We start from the raw sequence: 26,291 nt of genomic DNA, 5'->3' as shown, positions 1-26,291 counted from the left end.
TATCTTTGCAAATAAGTGGAAAAAAGGCATGTTAGTGTGGTTTTAATTCACATTTTCCTGATTAATAATGTCGACTGAAAAAAAACCCACACAACCTGAAAGTTGAGAGTTATGTTTTATTCGGGGAACTAACAGAGGACTATAGCCTGGGAGGCAGCCTCTCAGATAGCTCTGAGGAACTGTTCCAAAGAGATAAGAGAGAAGCCAGGATATGTAGGAATTTTTCTTGAAAAAAAAACATGCAGTCAAACATCAAAAGATTACTACTAACCATACACACACAAAAAAAAACCCCAGATATCTCAAGTTAATGAGTTTAGTGCTTTTCTGGGTATGGCAAGATGCAAGAGTCTGGGCTCATTGAAATTACTCCTTTGATATGCATCTGAACTGTCTAGGGCCAGTATTCTGTTTTTCTCCATCCTGAATTCCCCTCAGGGCGCACCGAGGTGGGGGGCGGGTGAGGGGAAGCTCTGCAGAGGCTGATGGCTTGATGGTGGGCAACATTTGTTGTTTTCTAAAATGGCAGGCAACATTTTTTTGTCCACAGTAATAATATTGTTCATTTTTTCACATTTACCTATCATTTGCCATCTTATAGAGAATTATCTGTTTATGCCCTTTGTTAAATTATTGGCGTATCAGTATTTTTCTTATTGATTCTAAAAAGTACTTTATAACTTAAAGACATTCATTTTTGTCCACTGTGTTCATTGTAATTTTTTTCCCTTGGTTTGTAATTATTTTCTCACCTATTTATTTTTTCCATTAGATTTGTAGGATCATTTTTACAGGTTCTAAGAGTAAATTCTAATGGGTTTTACTGAGATTTTGTTAGACCCATAAATTATTTTGAGAAAAACACATCTTTACAAAAGTCAGTGTCCTTATTCAGGAATATGGTATTTGTCTATATTTACTAAAATCCTAATCACCTTTCGCTAACATTTGGTTCTTCATCTTCATGTAGGTTCTAGATACTTCTTTTTAGGAGTATCTCTAGGTATTCTTGTTGCTATTAATGAAATCTTTTTTTTTTTCAGTTATATCTCCTAACTGGCTATTTTGTGGTAAAGTTTTACATTTTTATATATTTATCCTTTAAATAACTAATTTACTAAACTATTAATCTAAATTTTTAAATTTTATTCATATTGGGTTTTCAATGCATAATAAGGTACATAATCTTACTTCGAAAAGTTTGCAATTCTTTCTGATAGTTATAGCTCTTTTATATCTTTTATATCATATTACATGGGCAAGACTATCTAGAACAGTTATTGAAGAATAATAGGTAATAGTAGTTATCTTTGCCTAATTTGTGATTTTATTAATGTGTGTTACCATCAGTTCTGACACTAGCTGTTGTTAATGTGATAAAGAATATCTATCTTTGGTATTTCCTTTTATACTTAGTTTCCTTAAAATTTTAATTAGTAGTTGGTATTGGTTGTTATCAAATATCTTTTTGGCATCTCTTGTGCTCGTTGTAGAGTTTTTATCCAATTAAACTGTGCTTGAGTTCCTACACTAAACTCTACCTGGCAGTAGATAAAGGATAGCATCATGGATGCTCCCTATCTGGTTTAACCATTGTCAAATCTAGTTCTCAATTAGGTTTTCTAGGCTTTTATTTAGAATTTTTGCATCTATATTAGAAAGCAATATTGCTGTTAGGTCTTAGTGTTAGAATTCAGCTGGCTTTCAATCTTTCCCAATATTCTGGAAGGAATAATTTTGCATTAAGAACATTCTATTTCTGGAAAATTTTAAAGAATATCCGTGGTAAAAGTGTCTAGCACTGAGCCTTCTTTTGTTTTTTTTTTTTTTTTTTTTTTTTTTTTTTTTTTTAAATTTTATTTTACAAATTTAATCAGTTATACATATACATATGTTCCCATATCCCCTCCCTTTTGCGTCTCCCTCCCACCCTCCCTATCCCACCCCTCCAGGCGGTCACAAAGAACCGAGCTGATCTCCCTGTGCTATGCGGCTGCTTCCCACTAGCTATCTACCTTACATTTGGTAGTGTATATATGTCCATGCCGCTCTTTCACTTTGTCACAGCTTACCCTTCCCCCTCCCCATATCCTCAAGTCCATGCTCTAGTAGGTCTGTGTCTTTATTCCTGTCTTACCCCTATGTTCTTGATGACATTTTTTTCTTAAATTCCATATGTATGTGTCAGCATACAGTATTTGTCTTTCTCCTTCTGACTTACTTCACTCTGTATGACAGACTCTAGGTCCATCCACCTCATTACAAATAGCTCAATTTCATTTCTTTTTATGGCTGAGTAATATTCCATTGTATATATGTGCCACATCTTCTTTATCCATTCATCCGATGATGGACACTTAGGTTGTTTCCATCTCCGGGCTATTGTAAATAAGGCTGCTATGAACATTTTGGTACATGTCTCTTTTTGAATTATGGTTTTCTCAGGGTATATGCCCAGTAGTGGGATTGCTGGGTCATATGGTAGTTCTATTTGTAGTTTTTTAAGGAACCTCCATACCGTTCTCCATAGTGGCTGTACCAATTCACATTCCCACCAGCAGTGCAAGAGTGTTCCCTTTTTTCCACACCCTCTCCAGCATTTATTGTTTGTAGATTTTTTGATGATGGCCATTCTGACTGGTGTGAGATGATATCTCATTGTAGTTTTGATTTGCATTTCTCTAATGAGTAAAGATGTTGAGCATCCTTTCATGTGTTTGTTGGCTGTCTGTATATCTTCTGTGGAGAAATGTCTATTTAGGTCTTCTGCCCATTTTTGGATTGGGTTGTTTGTTTTTTTGCTATTGAGCTGCATGAGCTGCTTATAAATTTTGGAGATTAATCCTTTGTCAGTTGCTTCATTTGCAAATATTTTCTCCCATTCTGAGGGTTGTCTTTTCGTCTTGTTTATGGTTTCCTTTGCTGTGCAAAAGCTTTTAAGTTTCATTAGGTCCCATGTGTTTATTTTTGTCTTTATTTCCATTTCTCTAGGAGGTGGGTCAAAAAGGATCTTGCTGTGATTTATGTCATAGAGTGTTCTGCCTATGTTTTCCTCTAGGAGTTTGATAGTGTCTGGCCTTACATTTAGGTCTTTAATCCATTTTGAGCTAATTTTTGTGTATGGTGTTAGGGAGTGATCTAATCTCATACTTTTACATGTCCCTGTCCAGTTTTCCCAGCACCACTTATTGAAGAGACTGTCCTTTCTCCACTGTACATTCCTGCCTCCTTTATCAAAGATAAGGTGACCATATGTCCGTGGGTTTATCTCTGGGCTTTCTATCCTGTTCCATTGATCTATCTTTCTGTTTTTGTGCCAGTACCATACTGTCTTGATTACTGTAGCTTTGTAGTATAGTCTGAAGTCAGGGAGCCTGATTCCTCCAGCTCCGTTTTTCGTTCTCAAGATTGCTTTGGCTATTCGGGGTCTTTTGTGTTTCCATACAAATTGTGAAATTTTTTGTTCTAGTTCTGTGAAAAATGCCATTGGTAGTTTGATAGGTATTGCATTGAATCTGTAGATTGCTTTGGGTAGTAGAGTCATTTTCACAATGTTGATTCTTCCAATCCAAGAACATGGTACATCTCTCCATCTATTTGTATCATCTTTAATTTCTTTCATCAGTGTCTTATAATTTTCTGCATACAGGTCTTTTGTCTCCTTAGGTAGGTTTATTCCTAGATATTTTATTCTTTTTGTTGCAATGGTAAATGGGAGTGTTTCCTTGATTTCACTTTCAGATTTTTCATCATTAGTATATAGGAATGCCAGAGATTTCTGTGCATTAATTTTGTATCCTGCAACTTTACCAAATTCATTGATGAGCTCTATTAGTTTTCTGGTAGCATCTTTAGGATTCTCTATGTATAGTATCATGTCATCTGCAAACAGTGACAGCTTTACTTCTTCTTTTCCCATTTGGATTCCTTTTATTTCCTTTTCTTCTCTGATTGCTGTGGCTAAAACTTCCAAAACTATGTTGAATAAGAGTGGTGAGAGTGGGCAACCTTGTCTTGTTCCTGATCTTAGTGGAAATGGTTTCAGTTTTTCACCATTGAGGACGATGCTGGCTGTGGGTTTGTCATATATGGCCTTTATTATGTTGAGGAAAGTTCCCTCTATGCCTACTTTCTGCAGGGTTTTTATCATAAATGGGTGTTGAATTTTGTCAAAAGCTTTCTCTGCATCTATTGAGATGATCATATGGTTTTTCTCCTTCAATTTGTTAATATGGTGTATCACATTGATTGATTTGCGTATATTGAAGAATCCTTGCATTCCTGGAATAAACCCCACTTGATCATGGTGTATGATCCTTTTAATGTGCTGTTGGATTCTGTTTGCTAGTATTTTGTTGAGGATTTTTGCATCTATGTTCATCAGTGATATTGGCCTGTAGTTTTCTTTCTTTGTGACATCCTTGTCTGGTTTTGGTATCAAGGTGATGGTGGCCTCGTAGAATGAGTTTGGGAGTGTTCCTCCCTCTGCTATATTTTGGAAGAGTTTGAGAAGGATAGGTGTTAACTCTTCTCTAAATGCTTGATAGAATTCGCCTGTGAAGCCATCTGGTCCTGGGCTTTTGTTTGTTGGAAGATTTTTAATCACAGTTTCAATTTCAGTGCTTGTGATTGGTCTGTTCATATTTTCTATTTCTTCCTGATTCAGTCTTGGCAGGTTGTGCATTTCTAAGAATTTGTCCATTTCTTCCAGGTTGTCCATTTTATTGGCATAGAGTTGCTTATAGTAATCTCTCATGATCTGTTGTATTTCTGCAGTGTCAGTTGTTACTTCTCCTTTTTCATTTCTAATTCTATTGATTTGAGTCTTCTCCTTTTTTCTCTTGATGAGTCTGGCTAATGGTTTATCAATTTTGTTTATCTTCTCAAAGAACCAGCTTTTAGTTTTATTGATCTTTGCTATTGTTTCCTTCATTTCTTTTTCATTTATTTCTGATCTGATTTTTATGATTTCTTTCCTTCTGCTAACTTTGGGATGTTTTTGTTCTTCTTTCTCTAATTGCTTTAGGTGGAAAGTTAGGTTGTTTATTCGAGATATTTCCTGTTTCTTAAGGTGGGATTGTATTGCCATAAACTTCCCTCTTAGAACTGCTTTTGCTGCATCCCATAGGTTTTGGGTCGTCGTGTCTCCATTGTCATTTGTTTCTAGGTATTTTTTAATTTCCTCTTTGATTTCTTCAGTGATCACTTCGTTATTAAGTAGTGTATTGTTTAGCCTCCATGTGTGTGTATTTTTTACAGCTCTTTTCCTGTAATTGATATCTAGTCTCATAGCATTGTGGTCGGAAAAGATACTTGATACAATTTCAATTTTCTTAAATTTACCAAGGCTTGATTTGTGACCCAAGATATGATCTATCCTGGAGAATGTTCCATGAGCACTTGAGAAAAATGTGTATTCTGTTGTTTTTGGATGGAATGTCCTATAAATATCAATTAAGTCCATCTTGTTTAATGTATCATTTAAAGCTTGTGTTTCCTTATTTATTTTCATTTTGGATGACCTGTCCATTGGTGAAAGTGGGGTGTTAAAGTCCCCTACTATGATTGTGTTACTGTCGATTTCTCCTTTTATGGCTGTTAATATTTCCCTTATGTATTGAGGTGCTCCTATGTTTGGTGCATAAATATTTACAATTGTTATATCTTCTTCTTGGATTGATCCCTTGATCATTATGTAGTGTCCTTCTTTGTCTCTTCTAGTAGTCTTTATTTTAAAGTCTATTTTGTCTGATATGAGAATTGCTACTCCAGCTTTCTTTTGGTTTCCATTTGCATGGAATATCTTTTTCCATCCCCTTACTTTCAGTCTGTATGTGTCTCTAGGTCTGAAGTGGGTCTCTTGTAGACAGCATATATATGGGTCTTGTTTTTGTATCCATTCAGCCAGTCTGTGTCTTTTGGTGGGAGCATTTAGTCCATTTACATTTAAGGTAATTATTGATATGTATGTTCCTATTCCCATTTCCTTAATTGTTTTGGGTTCGTTATTGTAGTTCTTTTCTTTCTGTTGTGTTTCTTGCCTAGAGAAGTTCCTTTAGCATTTGTTGTAAAGCTGGTTTGGTGGTGCTGAACTCTCTCAGCTTTTGCTTGTCTGTAAAGGTTTTAATTTCTCCATCAAATCTGAATGTGATCCTTGCTGGGTAGAGTAATCTTGGTTGCAGGTTTTTCTCCTTCATCACTTTAAGTATGTCCTGCCACTCCCTTCTGGCTTGTAGAGTTTCTGCTGAGAGATCAGCTGTTATCCTGATGGGGATTCCCTTGTGTGTTATTTGTTGTTTTTGCCTTGCTGCTTTTAATATGATTTCTTTGTGTTTAATTTTTGACAGTTTGATTAATATGTGTCTTGGTGTATTTCTCCTTGGATTTATTCTGTATGGGACTCTCTGTGCCTCCTGGACTTGATTAACTATTTCCTTTCCCATATTAGGGAAGTTTTCAACTATAATCTCTTCAAATATTTTCTCAGTCCCTTTCTTTTTCTCTTCTTCTTCTGGAACCCCTATAATTCGAATGTTGGTGCGTTTAATGTTGTCCCAGAGGTCTCTGAGACTGTCCTCTGTTCTTTTCATTCTTTTTTCTTTATTTTGCTGTGCAGCAGTTATTTCCACTATTTTATCTTCCACCTCACTTATCCGTTCTTCTGCCTCAGTTATTCTGCTATTGATCCCATCTAGAGTATTTTTTATTTCATTTATTGTGTTTTTAATCGATGCTTGATTCGTCTTTAGTTCTTCTAGGTCCTTGTTAACTGTTTCTTGCATTTTGTCTATTCTATTTCCAAGATTTTGGATCATCTTTACCATCATTATTCTGAATTCTTTTTCAGATAGACTGCCTATTACCTCTTCATTTGTTAGGTCTGGTGGGTTTTTATCTTGCTCCTTCTCCTGCTGTGTGTTTTTCTGTCTTCTCATTTTGCTTATGTTAGTGTGTTTGGGGTCTCCTTTTTGCAGGCTGCAGGTTCGTAGTTCCCGTTGTTTTTGGTGTCTGTCCCCAGTGGCTAAGGTTGGTTTAGTGGGTTGTGTAGGCTTCTTGGTGGAGGGGACTACTGCCTGTGTTCTGGTGGATGAGGCTGGATCTTGTCTTTCTGGTGGGCAGGTCCACGTCTGGTGGTGTGTTTTGGGGTGTTTGCAGACTTTTTATGATTTGAGGCAGCCTCTCTGCTAATGGGTTGTGTTCCTGTCTTGCTAGTTGTTTGGCATAGGGTGTCCAGCACTGTACCTTGCTGGTCGTTGAGTGAAGCTGGGTGCTGGTGTTGAGATGGAGATCTCTGGAAGATTTTCGCCGTTTGATATTATGTGGAGCTGGGAGGTCTCTTGTGGACCAGTGTCCTGAAGTTCGCTCTCCCACCTCAGAGGCACAGCACTGACTCCTGGCTCCTCAATTTGGGATGATTTGTTGTCTATTCATGTATTCCACAGATGCAGGGTACATGAAGTTGATTGTGGAGCTTTAATCCGCTGCTTCTGAGGCTGCTGGGAGAGGTTTCCCTTTCTCTTCTTTGTTCTCACAGCTCCTGGGTCTCAGCTTTGGATTTGGCCCCGCCTCTGCATGTAGGTCGCCGGAGGGCGTCTGTTCTTCGCTCAGACAGGACAGGGTTAAAGGAGCAGCCTCTTCGGGGACTCTGGCTCACTCAGGCCGGTTGGGAGGGAGGGGCACGGAGTGCGGGGCGAGCCTGCAGCGGCAGAGGTTGGCGTGACGTTGCTCCAGCCCGAGGCGCGCCGTGCGTTCTCCCAGGGAAGCCGCCCCTGGATCCCGGGACCCCGGCAGTGGCAGGCTGCACAGGCTCCCGGAAGGGCGGTGTGGGCAGTGACCTGCGCTCGCACACAGGCTTCTTGGCGGCGGCAGCAGCAGCCCCAGCGTCCCACGCCCGTCTCTGCGCTCCGCGCTCTCAGCCGCGACTCGCGCCCGTCTCTGGAGCTCCTCCACGCGGCGCTCTTAATCCCCTCTCCTCGCACACCAGGAAACCAAGAGGGAAGAAAAAGTCTCCTGCCTCTTCGGCAGCTCCAGAGTTTTCCCGGACTCCCTCCCGGCTAGCTGTGGCACATTAGCCCCCTTCAGGCTGAGTTCTCGCCGCCAGCCCCAATCCTCTCCCTGCGCTCTGACCGAAGCCCGAGCCTCAGCTCCCGTCGGGGGAGCAGACAAGCCTCTCGGGCTGGTGAGTGCTGCTCGGCACCGCTCCTCTGTCCGGGAATCTCTCTGCTTTGCCCTACCCAGGTATGTGGGGAGTTTCTTGCCTTTTGGGAGGTCTGGGGTCTTCTGCCAGCGTTCAGTAGGTGTTCTGTAGGAGTTGTTCCACGTGTAGCTGTATTTCTGGTGTATCTGTGGGGAGGAAGGTGATCTCCGCGTCTTACTCTTCCGCCATCTTACCCGGAAGTCGAGCCTTCTTTTGTTGTCTTCTTTAATCTGGAAAAATTTCTCACCTATTCCTTGTCTTACTTGACCTTGACATTTTTGAAGAGCACAGGCTGGTTATTTAGTTGAATGTTCCTCACTTTGAGTTTGCCTAATGTATCCTCTTGACTAGATCCAAGTTTCACCTTTTGGGCACCCACAGAAGTAATGCTGTGTCTTTCTTAGTGCACCATGTCAAGAGTCACATGACCCAGTACTAGGGATGTTAACTTTGATTGCTTGATTAAGGTGGTGTCCACCAGGTTTATCCACTGTAGAGTTATTATTTTTCTCTTTGTAATTAATAAGTGATTTGTGGGCAAATACTCTGGCACTTTTAAGTATCCTATTCCTCATTCAACATTCACTCACAAGTTTTAAAATAAAACTGATGTTTTTTCCAACTCCATCATTTCTTTTATATTTATTTTACATTTATATTTATTTATTTTGGCATTTTTCTAGAAGAAAGGGCTTTCCCTTCTCTACTTATTTATACATTTATGAGCTTATATCATCATGCACTTGAAGGTTATTTTATCCAGTGAGTTAAATTACATTATTTTGTTCCTCATATTGTCCCAGAAGGGCCAGTAGGAGTCCCTTCAAGCTGGCTACTGAATCTTTTTGTTATGTTTCATTCATTTTTAAATACTTCATTACTTCTTCTGCAAGAGGGTATTCCAGGCTCTTCATGTATTTTCCCTGTCCAAGCCCTGGAATCAGCCTTTTTCCCAAGGAGCCAGGGTTCCTTTTAGAGGAGAATGGTATTTAGAAAACAAGATCCAGGCAAGAGGTGTGCTTGCTGCTATGTGTGTGGTTTTTGTAGATTTCCTTTATCAGACTGAGGAAGTTCTCTTCTTTTCAGTGAGAGTTTTAGTCATGAATGGATACTGAATTTTGTCAAATTTTTCTTCATCTATTGAGATGATCATGCAGTTTTCCTTTAGTAAAGGAATATATTTTAATATGTGAAGTATAATGATCGATTTTTGAATGTTGAACTTTATATTCCTGGGATAAACTCACTTGGTCTTTTCATATATAGTATTGTGTTTTATTTCCTAATATTTTATTAACGATTTTTAAAATATCTGTTCATGAGGGATATTGGTCTATAGTTTTCCTTATTTGTAATGATTTTGTCTAGTTTTGGTATTAGAGTAAAGCTGACTTTATTAAATGTGTTGGGAAATAGTCTCTCATCACCCATTTTCTGAAAGCGTTTTTGTGAGATTAGTATTGTTTTTCCTTTTTATGTTGGACAGAATTCACTAGTGAAGCCATTTGGGCCTGGAATTTTTTTTTTTTCTGAGAAATTTTTTAGTTACTGGTTCAATTTCTATAATAGATGTAAAGCTATTCTAATTTTCTTCCTTTTCTTGTGCCAGTTTTAGTAATTTATGTCTTTCAAGAAATGTATGTATTTCATCTAGTTGTCAAATTTATTGGTATAACTTGTTTCTTATATTTTTATTATCCTTTTTATGTCTGTGAATCTGTAGTGATATTCCTTCTTTCATACCTGATTTGGTTATCTGTGTCTCTTCTTTGTTTTCTTGATAATTTTCATCAAATTTGGAAAATTCCTGGCCAGTATTTCTATAAATTTTCTGTTCTTCACCCACCCACCCCCTTTTCTCTTCACCCTCTTGGCTTCTGGGACTCCAGTTACCTGTATGCTAGACTACTTGATGTCCCACAGGTCCTTTAATTTCTGTTCTTCTTTATTTTCAATTTTACTTTGTAGTGTTTCATTTTCTATAACCTCAGTTAGTGAATTTTTATTTCATATATTGGAATTTTCAGCTCTAGATGTTCCATTTGGCTCTTTTTTATATCTTCGCATTTCTCTCCTCATTGTGTTCTCCTTCAAATAGTTCATTATAGTTAACAATAGCTGCTTAAATGTTCTTGTCTGCTAGTTCCAACATCTCTGACATTTCTGTGCCAATTTCTTTCTTTTCTTTTGAAATAACTTTATTTTGAAATAACTTTAGACTTATAGAAAAGTTGCAAAAACAGTAGAGAGTATACATATACCCTTCACTCAGCTTCCTCTAACCTTAACACCTTATATAACCAGTACAATTATCAAAACCAGGGACTTTACAATAATACAATATTATTAACTAATCTACCCCCTTGTTTGAGTTTCACCTATTTTTACACTAATGTTTTTCCATTCCAGGGTCCAGTCCATCCTTCCACATTGCATTTAGTTAAGCATATCTCCTCTTTTTTTGTAATGTGTCCCTCAGTCTTTCTTTATCTTTCAGTGACCTTGACACTTTGAGAGTACTGGTCAGTTATTTTGTGAAATGCCCCTCCATTTTTGAGATACCTTGAAATTGTGCTAATATCCTGTTTCTCATGTGATCATTTCATAATACTAATAACTAATGATACTAATAACAAATACTATCTAGCATTTATGTGCTTGGCACTGTTCTGAGCACTTTACATATAATAATTCATTTAATCCCCACAGCAGCTGTAGTTGTAAGGCAGGGTGCCATAGGAGCCAGGAGAGTGACACCCAACCCAAAGGGCAAAAGGATGAGAGAAAGGCTACTTAAACTCTTGAATTATCACCCCTGTTGAAGGTAAGCTACTTAACAGCAGGAACTCTGTACTATTCACCTTTGTGTCTTGCACAGAGTATGCAGTTGGTAGGTGTTGGTACACACTGGATAGGTTGGGTACAAATGTTGGATAGGTTGAATATTCTAACCAGTGTCCTCACTAATTGAGACTTGACTTTTTCATCCCAAGGGTCAAAGTCATGATCTTGATCTATCTTGGTCTTTCACATTGTCTAAGCTATTACATGACCTTCTTGTTGGTCCTTGAATATGCCACACTGTTCCCATATCAGTGCCTTTGCGTGACTTGTTTATCTTTTATATCCTTCCTCCAGATCTTCACGTGATTTGTTCCATCATGTCATTTCAGGCATCTCAAGCATCATTTTTTCAGAGATGCAATTCCTAATTCCTCACTTGCCTCCAATCCTCTCCCATCTTCCTGCCTCACCCTCTTCACAGAACCTGGCCTGACTAGGTCACAGTTATGTCCACAGCACTTAACATGGGGCAGCACAGAGTAGGCCTTCTATAAAGGTATGAGGTAATCAATTGATCAATCAGTTAGTCTGTACCGGACACCTCAGAAAAGTGTTCTGCAGTACAAAATGGGGTTCCTTGACATTGTATGGCTGAACTTTGGAATTCAAGTTTCATTCTGAGTGGTTTTCTGTGGTGCTCTTGAAGTTTAAGAACATATTCATAAACTCCTTGTGTAGGCTTAATAGAAATAGATGTAATCTTTAATCTCTGGATAAAGGGCTGTGAATTTTCTTCTATCAGTTGATTAAACTTCACTTACTGTAGTCATTTTATCTGCGTCAGAACGTCTCAAGTTAGAATACATTGTTTACATCTGTGCTGTTAATAAATTTGCCTTTACATGGCATTTAAAGATTATTCATATAAAGCCCATAACCTAAATTATTGAAGTTTGAGCGTGTATGTGGTCTATATACCCCTTGTCTTCACAGAAGCTTTTATTTTTTTCCAGCTTTATAGAGGTATAATTGACAAATTAAATTGTATATATTTAAAGTGTACAATGTGATGTTTTGATACACAAAGATTGTGAAATGATTACCATAACCAAGCTCATTAACATATTTGTCACCTCACTTGTTTACCGTGTGTGTGTGTGTGATGAGAACACTGAAGATCTATTCTCTCAGCAAATTTCAAGTATACAATACAGTATTATTAACTATAGTCACTATACTGTACATTAGATTTCAGGAGCTTTAAATAGGAGCTCACATCATGACTTAGCTATAGATTAAATGGGAATTTGTGAAATCATCAGTTTTGTTTTCTTCCATATTTGAGTTTACCTTTGATGTCAAGATGAAGATACTAATCCTACTTGCAATGTGCAGTGTTAACTAGGCGTTGAATAGTAGTTGAAGAATGAAAAACTAAAGGTGTTACACCTGCCAAGTGCTATTTTGGGGAATAATATTAGGAACAAATCAATGTGGGCTTTATATATATATACATGCACAATATACACAAATAGACACACATGTATATACACAGACACTTATATACAAATAGATGCACGTATACACATACGCACCCACAAACATATATACGTATATACACACATACACGTATATATCCTATCCTTCCTTCAAATTTAAAGAATTTCAAACTAGAGACTTTTTAGACTTTATTACCAAAGGTACAGTACCAAACATTGGGGTACTGTACCTTACTCAGATCCTTTGGCACTTTGCTTCTCTTACTTACACGATTTATCTTTTTGATTAATGTGCTGAGTTTGGGGAAAGCTTCAAAAGATTTCTGCAAACTCTAAAACCACTTGTGTACACACACAGAGCCTCCATCATTTTCATCAAACCATTCATATTTCTGAAACTGATCTCAGATTACCAACATCCTTTCCTTTTTTGTGCCTGGTTTATCTTCGATTTAAATTTTCCTTGTACTCTGGCTCTCAGGCTCTTTCATCTTCCAGGTTTGTGCTTCTCAGGTTCTGACTCCCAAAGAGATTCCCCTCCATCAGGTTTAATGTGGATGTCAAGTGGGCCTGGGTTTCATCTGTTCAGGTCTATTTTTAGTGCACTGCCGTCCACTCCCATGCTCCCATTTCTCTTACTCAGGGCTTTAGCCAGACGCAAAGGCAATTTGGAAGTGAGAAGCTGAAATGTACCCATTTACATTTACTAAATGTACAGTGTTTATACTGCATGCAAACTTATGACTAACAGTAAACAGATGAAAATGAAGTGAAAATGACCAACCATGTTTCAAACTAAACTAAAAAGTTTACTTTTAAAAAGTAAAATAATTGGTCTAAAAAGGCCAATTAATTTAAAGGACCTGGATTTATACTTGGCTGTAGTCCTAATCCTGCCTTAACTCTGACCCATGGACAAGCCACTAGCATGGCTGACCCACAGTGGTGTCTTCCGTGGGAGATGAGACTAGATCATTGGGTTGTTTGATGTCCTGCCCTGCGGTCACTGCTGCTTGGGGAGCCTCATCTCCTCCACCCCTGTGAGGCTATGCCCTTGATTAGCATCTGTCCTGTGCTCACCCCGCATCAGGCCCTCGTCTGAGCTCCTTGGGTGGATCATCTCATCTGTTTCAATGGAAGCAAATACACCAACATGTTCACCCTGGCTATTGTGTTCATGTTATATATTTGTCTCTTTTCTTCATTTTCCATAGATTACATTACTTTGCAGTGGAAAGAACTGCAAAGAGCATCATTCTTAGAAAGTAATGACAAAGACTGGCAAAGTGCCTTGCAATTTTTAAGCACTTTTCCCATGAATTTATGTGTTTAAAATCCTTCCGGAAACCATGTGGCACAATTGGTACTATTTTCTCCATTTTACAGTTAAGGGTAAGGTCATTTCATTTGCCCAAGGTCACACAGCTAGTAAATAACTGAGCCAGAACCTAAACTCAGGACTTCGACTGCCGGGCTCTCCGCACCAAATTAACTCCCTTCCCCAGAGGCCCTAACTTCGACTTGCGTTGCATCCTGGGAAGTCACCCCTTCACCAGATTTGAAGGACAGACTCTTCACATAGGTTAAGGTTGACTTTCTCTGTTCTTAAAGTTGATCTAACTTAACTAGCTGCCTTGTATCACGTATTTTTTTTTCCCAAACAGCCCTTTCTCCAGGACTAATCCAAACTTTGGAGATCTCCAGAGTTCACTGCATTATACAGTTGAACCTCTTGGTGGAAGGCAAGGAGCTCTGAGTCTAGGAAGGCAAGTGAAAGGCTATTTGTTGGTGTCCTTGGAAGATGTCCACAGGCTTTGACCTCATCTGAATAAGGAAGAAATGATTAGATTCGTACACCTTTTGATACACAGATTTATACACTCCTCCAGCTTATATACTTCTCAGGGTCATTAGACTGATGAAAAGTACCTTATGTTTAATAGTGCTTTACAGTTTTTACAGCAATCCTGTATCAGTAGTTAAATTAGTCTTTACAACAACCTTCTAAGGTAGACTGGAAGGGGGGTGTATCCCTGTTTCATAGATGGTCCAAGTGAGGTCACCCACACTGTGAGTGGCCAAGCCCGAGGCTGCCCAGCCTCGGCTTTCCACCCTCAAGCCCAGCCCTCTCTCTTTTTTGCCTTCCCAAGTTTCTTATCATTGTGTATGTAGCTTTATGGCCATTTCTCTTTCAGTAGTCTGTTTTAATTGTGAATTTTATCCTAAGAAAGGAAAAATCAGATTTATTCTGTTTCATCTTCTTGCTCTATTCATAATGAATTCTGCAGGTCAATTTATCCTCAGCAGTGCTGAGCCAGAATTAAAGCAAAGCTTCTACTTAGCTATCGCACTTGCATGCCAAGTCTTTAATTCAGCTGTCAGCTTTTTAGCATTTACTGTACTTTTGTTAATAAATGTTATTTTGATGGTCTCACACTAATCAAGCCTATTTGAGACAGGGAGGGGCGGAGGGAAGCACCAAATGTGATTTACAGAAGAATCAGAGCTTCTTCATGGATGTTAAGAGAATTGTTACCTTACACATGTGCTTTAATCAGAATGTGTAAAATTAAAGTTAGTCAAGTTATAAGTTCTTTCAAAAGGAAAAAGAAGCCAAGGAATAAGCTTGGATTCATTTATTCTTTGAAGAGCATATACTGAGCACCTGCTTTGTGCTAAATGTTGTTCTAGGCGCTAGGAATGCAGCTGTCCACGTGGCAAACAAAAACACCTGCCTTCGAGAAGTTTCTGCTCTAGGGGGGTGGCTAGATGGGGTGTCAGATATTGCCGGGGGCTGTGGAAGAAGCTGAGCAGGAAAGTGGACAGAGTTCTGGTGATGCGGCTGGTCAGGGAAGGTCTAACCTCTGTCGCATCTTATCCACTTATGGCATAGAAGTCTGATTTCCATCAACTTTTTTTTCGATAACTTATAGCTCCAGAGTAAATTGTTTGACTTCGTGCTCAGTAAGAAACCAGCTTTCAATAATTACACTTATTCCATGGCATTTTTCAGGAGGATTTTAAGGACTACTACTTCTACCAGCAAGTCTATATTTATTTTTTATACATCGGATCTGCATAGGAAAAGAGAAGAAAACATGGTTTAAGAATTATTCACCTTAGAACTTTTTTTTCATCTGTTTCTTGTATTATCATTTTTTTCCTAAGATGAGGGTATCTATTCCCTGAGTTTGGGCAACCTTAACATTATTTTGTATTTCACTCCCTTTGAACACTGGAAGGAAAATGTGCATCTCACCCACCTCCAGGAGCCTAACGTTAGCCCTAGAATGAGGTCGCCCCAACAGAAACCGCTTCCTTTGCCTGAGGGCTTCTCTTTTTTATTTATTTATTTTATTTATTTATTTTTGGCTGCATTGGGTCTTCGTTGCTGCGCACGGGCTTTCTGTAGTTGCAGCGAGCGGGGGCCCCTCTTTGATGTGGTGTGCAGGCTTCTCACTGCAGTGGCTTCTCTTGTTGTGGCCAGGCTTCAGTAGTTGTGGCATGTGGGCTCAGTAGTTGTGGCTTGCGGGCTCTAGAGCACAGGCTCAGTAGTTGTGGTGCATTAGTTGCTCAACAGCATGTGGGATCTTCCCTGACCAGGGCTAGAACCCTTGTCCCCTGCATTGGCAGGTGGATTCTTCACCACTGTGCCACCAGGGAAGTCCCAAAGGCTTCTCTCTGAAGCACAAACGCACAGCTGCTGATCTCAGGTCTAACCCAACCAGCCTTGCTTTTCTGTTCTGGAAGGTACAGCTGGTCCTCGGGATCTCAGGCGACTGCTGCTCCTCACCAGGATACAACATGTATTCTCCTTCTCTCCCTAGGTGGCAGCACAAAGACAGAAAAGGGACAAGTGACCACAGATCCACGCAAGACTTGGCTGCTTCTCATGTGATTTAAGACACTCCCAAAGGGCTAAAACTTTTTCTTCTGCACTTCCTAGAAAATCACCGAACGCCAAAAGACGTATTTTATAGGACTAACCCGGAATGTTTTATTTCTGTGATCAATACCACTAGTCCCTTCAGGCAGCAGCAACTCACCCTGGAGGCGACTGGCATGGAACTAGAAAGCACCCGTAGTGTGATTCTACCCTGAGGAATTCAAGCCATATCACCCCTCTGCCGCAGCCTACCCACCATAAAGGTATGGGTTTTTAACAGTCTAGTGCTTCGGATTTCAAAACATTGGGAGGAGAAGGCTCATTGTGAAAATCGGGTCATTTCTTAAGCTGGACCCTGTGGTCCTGCTGTTTTCCTGGGATTAGGACAGCACTTTTAGGTTTGCACGTGGCGACTATAAGTACTAGATTCCACACCAGAAGCTTTGACAGACCAAGTTTCTACCCTTATTAAAAAAAAGAAAAACGGGGAATTCCCGGGAGGTCCAGGGGGAGGACTCAGCACGTTCACTGCCGTGGCAGGGGTTCAGTCCCTGGTCAGGGAAACAGGATCCGCAAGCTGCGTGGTGCACCCCCCACCAAAAAAAAAGAAAAAAGAAAGCCTGACCTTTCTTTACTCCGTATCAGTTTGGCAGCTTCTAGTTCATAACAGTACCTGAACATGTGCATTTTATGGTCTGCCGGAGTTGTAAACATTGCTTCATTTTAAAAAGATTTGTCCAGTGTGTGCATTATTATAGTTATTTAGAGTGAGGGCATAAAATATGGGGGAAAGTTAGAAGTGGATGCCAAAAAGTAATTTAGCGGGGAATTCTGATGCATAGTGAAGACGTTTAGGGGGCGGAGGCAGGTTTTGTGCAGACAAGTCCAGGAGTTTGTACTGACTCATCAGCCTGACCCGCCAGAGGATTCGGGTGGAAGCCGCTCGGGTGATCTCCGTGCCTCCAACAGGACCCCAAACCTTCTCTTTGGGAAATAATTTTGTTTCTGAGTCTCTAACTCCATCAGGTAAGTAGGTTCTGGAAAGTACTCTGTACTTTTTTACACACCTCCTTTCACACAGGGAAATTTTCGTTAATCTGTAGGACCTTTAACACTCCCACGCTTCCGTAGCTGATCGTGTGGTGTAGTTGTAGTGAAGCCTCGCCTCCAAAAATTCAATTCTAGGAGTCACAACTGTGGAATTCGGGATATAGCACAGGCTTCCAAGAGCGAGCGCTCCAAAGAAATTACCTGTTTGATAGCCAGGCCACGTAGGTAAGAATCGAGAGCCTGACACATAGGTCGACATAACACCGTGGTGTTAAAATCGGGCTTTTTCTGCCTTCTCTTTGCACGATCCTAAATACTGTCTGTGGAGGTCAGTGGGCATATATTTTGGCCCAGAGCAACTTCGGGGTGTGTTGTGTGTCTTTGAGCAAATCGGTTCTCCTTTCAGGACCACATCTCAGGGTGGGAGAGACAACTGGCTTGATGCTGACCCTTATCTCCCCTCCTCCTGGAAGACTCGGCCCTGGGAAACCTGTGTGGGCACTGTGCTCCCACTTGTGTGAGGCTCCCCCCATTTGAGAAAGACTTGGTGGAACAGTTCTGTGTCTCCTACTGGCTCCACTTCTCGGCTGTGTCTCGGCCCTCCGCCACCCTCTTGGCACACACACACACGCTCACACGCACACGCATACTCACTGCCTCACATTTCATCCAGCCCTTGGTGGCCAAAGCCACTGGATACTGAGGACACCCAGGTTGTCACTGGAAGCCCTACTCTCTTACCTGTGCCCCAACCTCATATTCCACTGGCCTCTGAACTTTGAAGAACTACTAACATTTCAAATGCAGCACACCTAACGTTACAAAAGTTCATTATTGTTTTTTCTTTACACAAGTAAAGATGCTTCCTTCAAAAGTTAAAAAGAGAAAGCAAGAACTGTTACCAGCCTCACCCCAACCAGGCTCCTCTAGGAACTGTATCCTGGGCCGTGAATAAGGTCCTTTTAGTTACCCGATTTCCAATATCCAGTTTCCTCTATCCTTTTTCTAGCTGGCAGCCCTATAGTCACTTTTCATGCAACCAACTGCATTGTTTTATCTAAGAATCAGATCCTGTTGATTCCTCCTTCAGAAATACCCCCCAGGACAGAAATGCTTCCCAGCACTCTCACATAAGCCCCCTCCTCTCTGCAGCCAGCTGCCACCAAGCATCAGGTTTCCCACCTGATTGTCAGCTGTCTTGAGGGCAGAGACCACGTGGCCCAGGTCTCATCACAGAGCTGAGTGTGTTTTGTGTGTTCCACGAAAGCACGTGAGTCATTGATGCACAAGTAAAACGAGATGCTCCTTCCCTGTCAAATTGTCAGTAGTGCTCAGAGCTGGAGCAGTTGTGGGAAACGGGCACTGCTAAGGAGAATATAAAAAGGTACAACTTCTGGGGAGGCCGGGTTGGAAACAAATGTCAAAAGCTTTAAATGTTTGCACTGCCTTTGCTTCAGCAATACCCACTGTTAGAAATACAGGCTTAGGAAATAATCATGAATGTGTGCAAAGCATTAGCTATAAGAGTATTCGTTGTGAGACTGTGTAAATAGTGAATAATTGGAAGAAAAACTAAATTGGAGAGCTGAGGGAAATTAGCTTTTAAAGTTGGTGTTCAAAGTATAAGTAATTTCTCTTTTGTCTTTTTTTTTTTTTTTGCGGTACGCGGGCCTCTCACTGTTGTGGCCTCTCCCATTGCGGAGCACAGGCTCCGGACACGCAGGCTCAGCGGCCATGGCTCACGGGCCCAGCCGCTCTATGGCATGTGGGATCTTCCCAGACTGAGGCACGAACCCGTGTCCCCTGCATCGGCAGGTGGACTCTCACCCACTGCGCCACCAGGGAAGCCCTTGTCTTCTTTTTTTTCTTTCTTCTTGTTTGTCTCCTTATGTTAGAAATTTTTATGACAAACACGTATTACTATTACATTAATACAAAAATAATAACCTTAAAAATACTTGGTTTATTTATACCATGAGTTCCTTAAATTTTTTCTTTCAAGATTTTTTTTTCATTTTTAAAATTAAGTTTCTTGGAGAAAGAATTGATGTTTCACTATTGTGTGTTTAGTATTCAAGTGTATTCTTAGCAAATCTATAAGTAATCACATAATTGCTCTTCTTTCCCCAAAGCTTTGACAGTTTCCGATCCCTGCCATTGCTTCCTTCGCTTCACTTACCCAGGCAAAACTATGTTTTGCTTTAAATTGTATGCATTTGACATGTACATGGATGGTGAAATTAATTAATTTTGCTTTGAAGATTTACTAAGAGCCCCAGAAATCATTGCAGATACACTGGGGTATTTCACAACCAGACTGAGAATTCCTGTATCTGTCTACAAAACTGAGGTGAAGCAAAAAAAACATGACTGATTAAAGAAAACAACCTGAAAAGAAATATAACCTGACATTTGTTGCTACTCGCCCTTTTCTGGTTTTCTTCCCTAGCACATAGTAACCAAATTACTCAACTTCGAAGTGAGAACTGAAGTCCCTATCCCACCACCCCCTGCTGCACTTCTGACTTGTCGGTGCTTTCTCACTGCTCTTAGGGTGAAGCCCCCCATCCTCCCCGTGACCTGCAAGGCCTTGCCTGACAGAGCTCCAACCCTTCCATCTCGGTTACAGACACTCTACTTTTTAGATGCTTACTCTGGCTCCACGGCTGTTAGACCTGCTGTTTCTCACCTAGAAGGTTCTGCAAGCCCTTGTGAATTAACTAAGTTCTGATCTTCCTGAGTTGGCCATGGGAAGCCTTAGGGAGGCTCGGCTGACCTTCCAGGCCAGGTCAGACTCCCTGCAGCAGCTCTCCTGGCAGCCGGTACATCTCCTTCCTGGAACTTTCACAGAGACGTGGTGATATTTGTACACATAATGATGAGACAAATGTTTCTCTCTCCAACTACACAGAGCTTCAGGAAGGCAGAGACCATTTCAGCTTAGCATTTCTGCAGAAAAGAGGTCACATAGCAGGGCTGAGACCACCATCCTTACCTGCTTGCAGGGTTGGCCCTTGGTTGATGTCTAGAACCTTGGCTTCTCACACTGAGATCCTCCGAGCGGCCCACTGTGCCCCAGATGGCACAAACAATGTGGTGTATGCTGAACACCTGCTTTTCTACTGGGGCTCTGGAATTTGGGGACGTGCTGGCCAGGGGTTGCTCACGTGACCAGCCCCCAATAAAGACCTCAAGCCCAAGTCTCCAATGGTCTCCCAGGCAGTCACTGCCTGCCTGTGGCCGCACTTGGCTGGGGGTGCAGTCTGCATGACCCCTCTCGTGGGGGTTGGGGGAACGAGCCTGAGGAAGCCTGCACCTGATTCTTCCCACTCCGCCTGTTTCTCTTCCCTTGCGATTCGCCTGTGTCCTTATCACACAGCTGTGATAAACCTTGGCCGTGAATACAACTGCATACAACTGCTGTGAGTCCTCACAGCGAATATTTGAGTGGGAGAGCGGTATGGTCAACACACCATTGTATCCCCAGAACCCTGCACAGTATTTGACATTTCGTAAATGATTTACTACCTATTTTCTGAAAGGAAAATGAAAATGACCTCAGAGGACTAGGGCTAAGGCTACCCTGTGGAAATTCTCAAAGGAACTAAGAAATAGAACTTATCAACTACATTCTAATAACCCAAAGAAGGTACATACTTCTAAAAAAGGCAGAATGAAATTGATTCAGGAAAGTTAGCAATGTCAGAGCCTGTCAGAATTTCTTTCTCACAAAGACGAATGTTCTGGATCTGTGACAGGGCTGGGGAGCCATGGGCCAGGACCTGCACACGGCACCCCCCGTGCAGTTTCCAGCTTTCTTGTCCCCTCCCTCCTTCACCACGTCTGTACACTGTCAGCCCATTGGATCAAGCAGAGTGACACAGTATTGGGAGCAACGCAACTTAGGAATCATCTGGAAGCCTTAAAACAGACATGCTGGGACCCCACCCCTAGGGATTCTGATATAATTGGTGTGCTGTGTGGTCTGGGCACCAGGACTTCCATGTGCCCAGAGTGAGGATACCCTCACTCCCCTTGTTTTCCTCTCTCGCCCCATCTCCACCTTGACAATTGTATTTCCCAAGGTCCAGGCTCCCACTCAAGGCCAATCTCTTCTTAGTTTTTGGAAGACTTCTTAAAATTTCTGTCTTCTGCCAATAGGCAGTCACATTGATCGGAGGAAGAAATAACACCTTTTATTTGAACAGTACCGGAGGGGAGCCACTAGGACAAGCAGGCGGAACTCAGAACCTCAAAACTGTAAAAATCAGAGCCATTTCAGAGCGGGTCATGACCGAGAACATCCCGACAGTGCAAAGTCATTCCTGAGAATGTTGTTTTTAACAATGATCAGCCATCTACACCACCACTCAGCTGCCCCGTCTCCCCCATGCATGCTCCACTGACCTAGAAAATGAAGTGAATTAATTTTATTTTGAATATTTGGTAAGAGCTCATTATCCCTGATGAGGGTGAGCATGTCATTTACTGCCTTTGGGAAGGACTGTCCCCTAGGAAACGCAAACTCATCCGTTGCCAGTTTTCCACTCTTCTCTGGGGAAGACGCGGCCGACTCTGAGATGCATGAGCGGTAATTGGCAGAGCTGTGGTTTCTTCTTTGTAGCACCCAGCAGGGCTGCTCAGGGAATCCAGTGGTGATAAACTGGGTGAGGAGGGCTATCTAGGTCTTGAAAGTCAGCAGAGGAGTTTGACTTTGAAGTGGATGGAAGTATAGGTTCTCAAACAAGAGAGGAACCGTGAAAAGAGGGAGGGCTCTGTGGAGAAGGTGGGCCTGGGCTGGAATGATTGGATTTAGGCAGGTGTGGCCCGAAGCCAGGCCCAAAGGAGCAAAGAGCTCCTTTGGGAACGCATGCACCTACTGTGCGCCCACCTGCCCTTTGCTCAGAAGGAAAAGTGGAGAATTCCTGAGGCAGTCTCAGCTCTGGAGAATCCCTTTAGGGTATAATTACACTCTTCCTCTGCTTGATGCTGTGGCCTAAAGGTGGCAGTGGAAATGCCAAGACAGGTTGTGGTTAGAACCTCTGCCCCTGGGAGAGACCACAAAGGCTGGCTAACAGGCCTGGGTGGACGTGGCCTGTCCAGGGGCCCTGGGGTTAGGCGGGCCCAGGCAGGAGTGAAGTCAGGAGACCTCATTTACTCAGGTGCTAATAATGGCATCAACTTTCAAAGCCCTCAAGTCGGTTTTAGGCTGCCCGGCAGAGGTGACAAATCACTTAATGGGCACTAATCATTTTGTGGCTCATTTATCTTCCCAGTGAATACTTTTCAACACAAGCATTTACATTTCCAAAGAATAAAGACTTGTAAAAAGGCTGGTGGAATTTATGGCTGCAGGAAACTGGCTCCCAATTTGCTCTGCTGACAGGTTTATAAGGCCAAGGGAGTTCATAAGGTAAAATGAATTTCCAAGCAAATGAATTTTTCGGAAATGAATTTTTGACCTTTTTTAAAAAAAAACATATACCAAGGTTATTTGCATTGATTTCATTAGTGAACAATGAAAAGTGGTCAAAATGCAGTATGTCTTATTTTTTTAAATGTGAACAAAAGCTTTTTGTCTTGTTTTTAAGAAACGATCTGGGTAAAAGATTCCTTGGGTCTTCAAAGATATTTATTTGGTCTATTTTTTAAATGGATGATTTGTCTAAATAATTTTGTTAAAGTTAGTAAATATCCTGTCGTTTAGAGTGTAGTTTCCGGAGCACTGGCCTGGCCAGGCAGAACGTGGCTACCGTAACACGTAACAGCCTGAATTCGGTCATCAGGGAACTGAGAGCAGGGGGGATCCAGTTATTTCGGTTGCATTCAGGATTAGAGACTAAATCAGTACATATTAAAAGTATGAAAAGGCCTGGGTTTTAAAAAATTGCCATGGAGAGGGGAAGGAAGGCAGGAGGCAAGGGCCCTGGAGACTGGAGATGTTACCGCAGCCCGTGCATGTCAGGCAGGACAGGCCTTCACGCCTGCGAGAGTTACTTCGGGAAGAACATTTGGCCCCAAAACCAGGAAGGCCAGGATTTCAGTCCTGGCTCTGCCATCCTGAATAAGTTACCTAACCCCTTGAACCCCCTATTACCATGCCTCTAAAATGGAGCAGGTAATAATACGTGCTTCCAGGAGTATTAACATATGTAAAGTTCTAGCCCAGAGCCAGGCCCTAGTAATTTTTCTCTACAAGTTAATTCTTCACTTGACACTTCAGAGGCCCAAGCTGCTCCCCCATCCAAGCAGCCTTGAGCCTAGATTCCACTACCCGTGATTCGTTTCTTGGACTTAAACCTTGGGTTGTCCACCCTGTCTTAAGGCTTTAGAGAGCCTTTCCCCTCACTGGAGAAACGAGGTCCAGCAAGATAAGACGTCTTGCCCAAATGATAAACTAAGAAAATACCCTGAATACTTTAAATCTATAACCGGGGGTAATCACCAGTTAAATCCATTTCACCTGTAACCTGTCTTTACACATCAAGGTTGTTTTAATTGTTGCTGCAAAAGACCGGCACGTCATCCAAGAATCAGGGAGCCTAAACAAGATGTTTGCCCGAGGTGTTTTCTAGAAACTTGGAATCACCTGTGTCTATATGGAGCTGAGCAAGTTAAGCCTGCAAAGGACCACTGAACCTCCAACCCGCCATGCGCGAGTGTCCTCTAGGTGACCTTTTGATGTCAGAGGGCCGAGAACTCCGCCCTCAGACCAGGCCAGGTGCCTCCGTTTTTGAACGTGCAGAGGCCTGTAGCTTAGTTACACCTGCACAGAATGACAATTACCTACCTTTTCCCAGTAAACTTTCTGGGAGCTCCCCACGCCCCAGACTGCCCTGCTGCTTTATGCTTTATCCCATAAATACCTGCGCCCCTTGCCTTCGGGGAGGTAAGTCTGAGACCTCTTTGCTTGGATGTCTCTCTTTGCTGCAAACCTTGGTGTCTCAATGTTTTGGCTTGCTGAACATCAGGGAAATGAGTCTGATTTGGCAACAAATGTACGTGAGTCTTCAAGGTATCTGTATGCTCAGGAAAATGAAATTCCCTATCCTATTATTTTTCTTTAAAGGATTTTCAAAATTAGCTGCTTCAATCATTTAGGCTTTTCATGTCGAAATTTGAAATACTAATGTCTGCGTAGCTTTCTGGTTTAAGGTGAAGGTGGGAGGTCTGTCTTTTCTTCTTTGAAGTTGTAGAAAGCAAAAAGGAAATAAATGAAGATTTAATTTCCATTTTCAGGAAAAATAGGGAGTTAAAGCTGAAAACTACAAAACAGGTGGATGGGCTGGAAAAAGCAGGGGAGCATATAGGAGGGAGAGGAGAGGCCAGTACTTATCCTGATTTCTGCAGTTGAGTCAGCAAAATGCATTTGTAAAAGAGATCAGGTGAGGAACAGAATCTAAGCCTCACGTTTACAACAGAGAGACGATGTACAAACAGGGCAGCAAAAGGTCTCCTGGACCCAGTTTGGTTGTGGAAAGTAGAGGTGATGGGGTTTTAAAAAATCGCACACTTGCAGGGAACGCCCTACCTACAAGCAGCAAGGAAAAAGAGATGCTTTTTGAAAAACCCCACAGCTGCTTGTCATTATTGGCTGGGGGGAATATATCTATAACCAGCACAAGACCCTGGTTCATAATGAAAATTCCTGCTAGGCTGGGATGTGGCCCTGCCAGTATCTGGTCCAAGAAAAACTCACCTGCCTCAAAGGTGAGGCATCAAAAAGAACAAACCCAAGTTATTTCAAAGATACAAAACCAAAAAAGATCAGGAAAAGTAAACAGCAGATAAAATGCTGCCAGAGAGCAGACAAAAACAGTAAGAAAAAAAGTATTTTTACTACCAATGTAAGATATTTAATGAAGCAGTTACCTCTACAAGGCCTGGGCACAAAGCAGAGACGCAGGAATCTATTTGGCAGTGATAACAGGACAACAAGAGACAACCTGTGAGCTGACAGGGTCCAGGGTACAAATAGGAGGAAAAGAAAGAAACCAAAGAAACAGGGATGAATTGGAAGGAAAAAGAGATAACAGTAAAAGCTTAAGTAAGGAGCTTAGAGGATCAAAATGAGGAAAACCAAGCAAAATTAAATGGATATGGGTATAAAAAAGATTTATTAAACAGGACACAAAGTGAGCATCATATTGATGCAAAAACCTGGTAACAATTGTACAACTGAAAAAACTTTACTGATGCAAAAAAACCAAAATCTTACCGAATAGACTCAAGGAACTCAAAAGAATAATACAGTGTGATAAAGTGGGGTTTATTCAATGCGAAGGTGGTTCTGTTACCGAAAGTGGGCGTCCGGCTGCTCAGAAGCCAATAAAGAGGCAAGCTTGGTGGAAAGGAAAGTTTGCTTTATGTCAGAGGCTGGCGGCTGGTGGGGGGACTTCCAGGCCAAAGGCCGACGCCCCCCCCCCACCTCCACTGACAGCCAGTGGGCAAGAGCTTTTATAGAACGGAGGGGGGGGCTACCTATAGTGATAGAAACAGCACGGTCAGCTCTGACAATCATCTTGAAATTGGTGCTGCAGTGATCTGATCAGCATCATCTTGATTGTTTTAAGTAGAGTTAGTCTTCAGTTCCAGGGTCAGTTTGTTCCCATTTCCTTGAGGCCAGTTCTCGGAATCGCGGCAGCTTATGTTATGGCTGCTGTCTGGGCATCACGTAGTTAACTTCTTCCACCTGGTGGGATTATAGTATCTACAAGCCAACTCACAGGATAGGGCTCAGAATATTATCTATAGCCCTTGAGAAGGAACTAAAGGTCCTTAACTTTGCTCCATGACTAAACTATTATTGTTTTGTCCTGTTTGACTGATTTTCTTTGTTTCTGCATTTTCTCACTTCTCAGATTAAACTTATTCT

At 41.5% G+C, this 26,291-nt stretch overlaps 1 protein-coding gene across 2 annotated transcripts in view; it reads left to right on the top strand.

Annotated features, from left to right (window-relative positions):
• RNASEH2B (ribonuclease H2 subunit B) overlaps positions 1–17,072 on the top strand; it is a 105,177-nt gene extending 88,105 nt beyond the window's left edge. For both annotated transcript variants that reach the window (XM_060079805.1, XM_060079803.1), the window contains one exon: positions 16,308–17,072. In XM_060079805.1, coding sequence (XP_059935788.1) covers positions 16,308–16,340 — 33 coding nt within the window. In that variant the 3' untranslated portion in view covers positions 16,341–17,072. The remainder of the gene's footprint in view (positions 1–16,307) is intronic.
• The last annotated feature ends 9,219 nt before the right edge of the window (positions 17,073–26,291 follow it).

The sequence above is a fragment of the Mesoplodon densirostris genome, chromosome 17, assembly GCF_025265405.1.
Source record: "Mesoplodon densirostris isolate mMesDen1 chromosome 17, mMesDen1 primary haplotype, whole genome shotgun sequence".
Classification (NCBI taxonomy): Eukaryota; Metazoa; Chordata; class Mammalia; order Artiodactyla; family Ziphiidae; genus Mesoplodon; species Mesoplodon densirostris.
The sequence above is the reverse complement of the archived record's forward strand: the minus strand, read 5'-3'. Positions and strand labels throughout refer to the sequence as shown.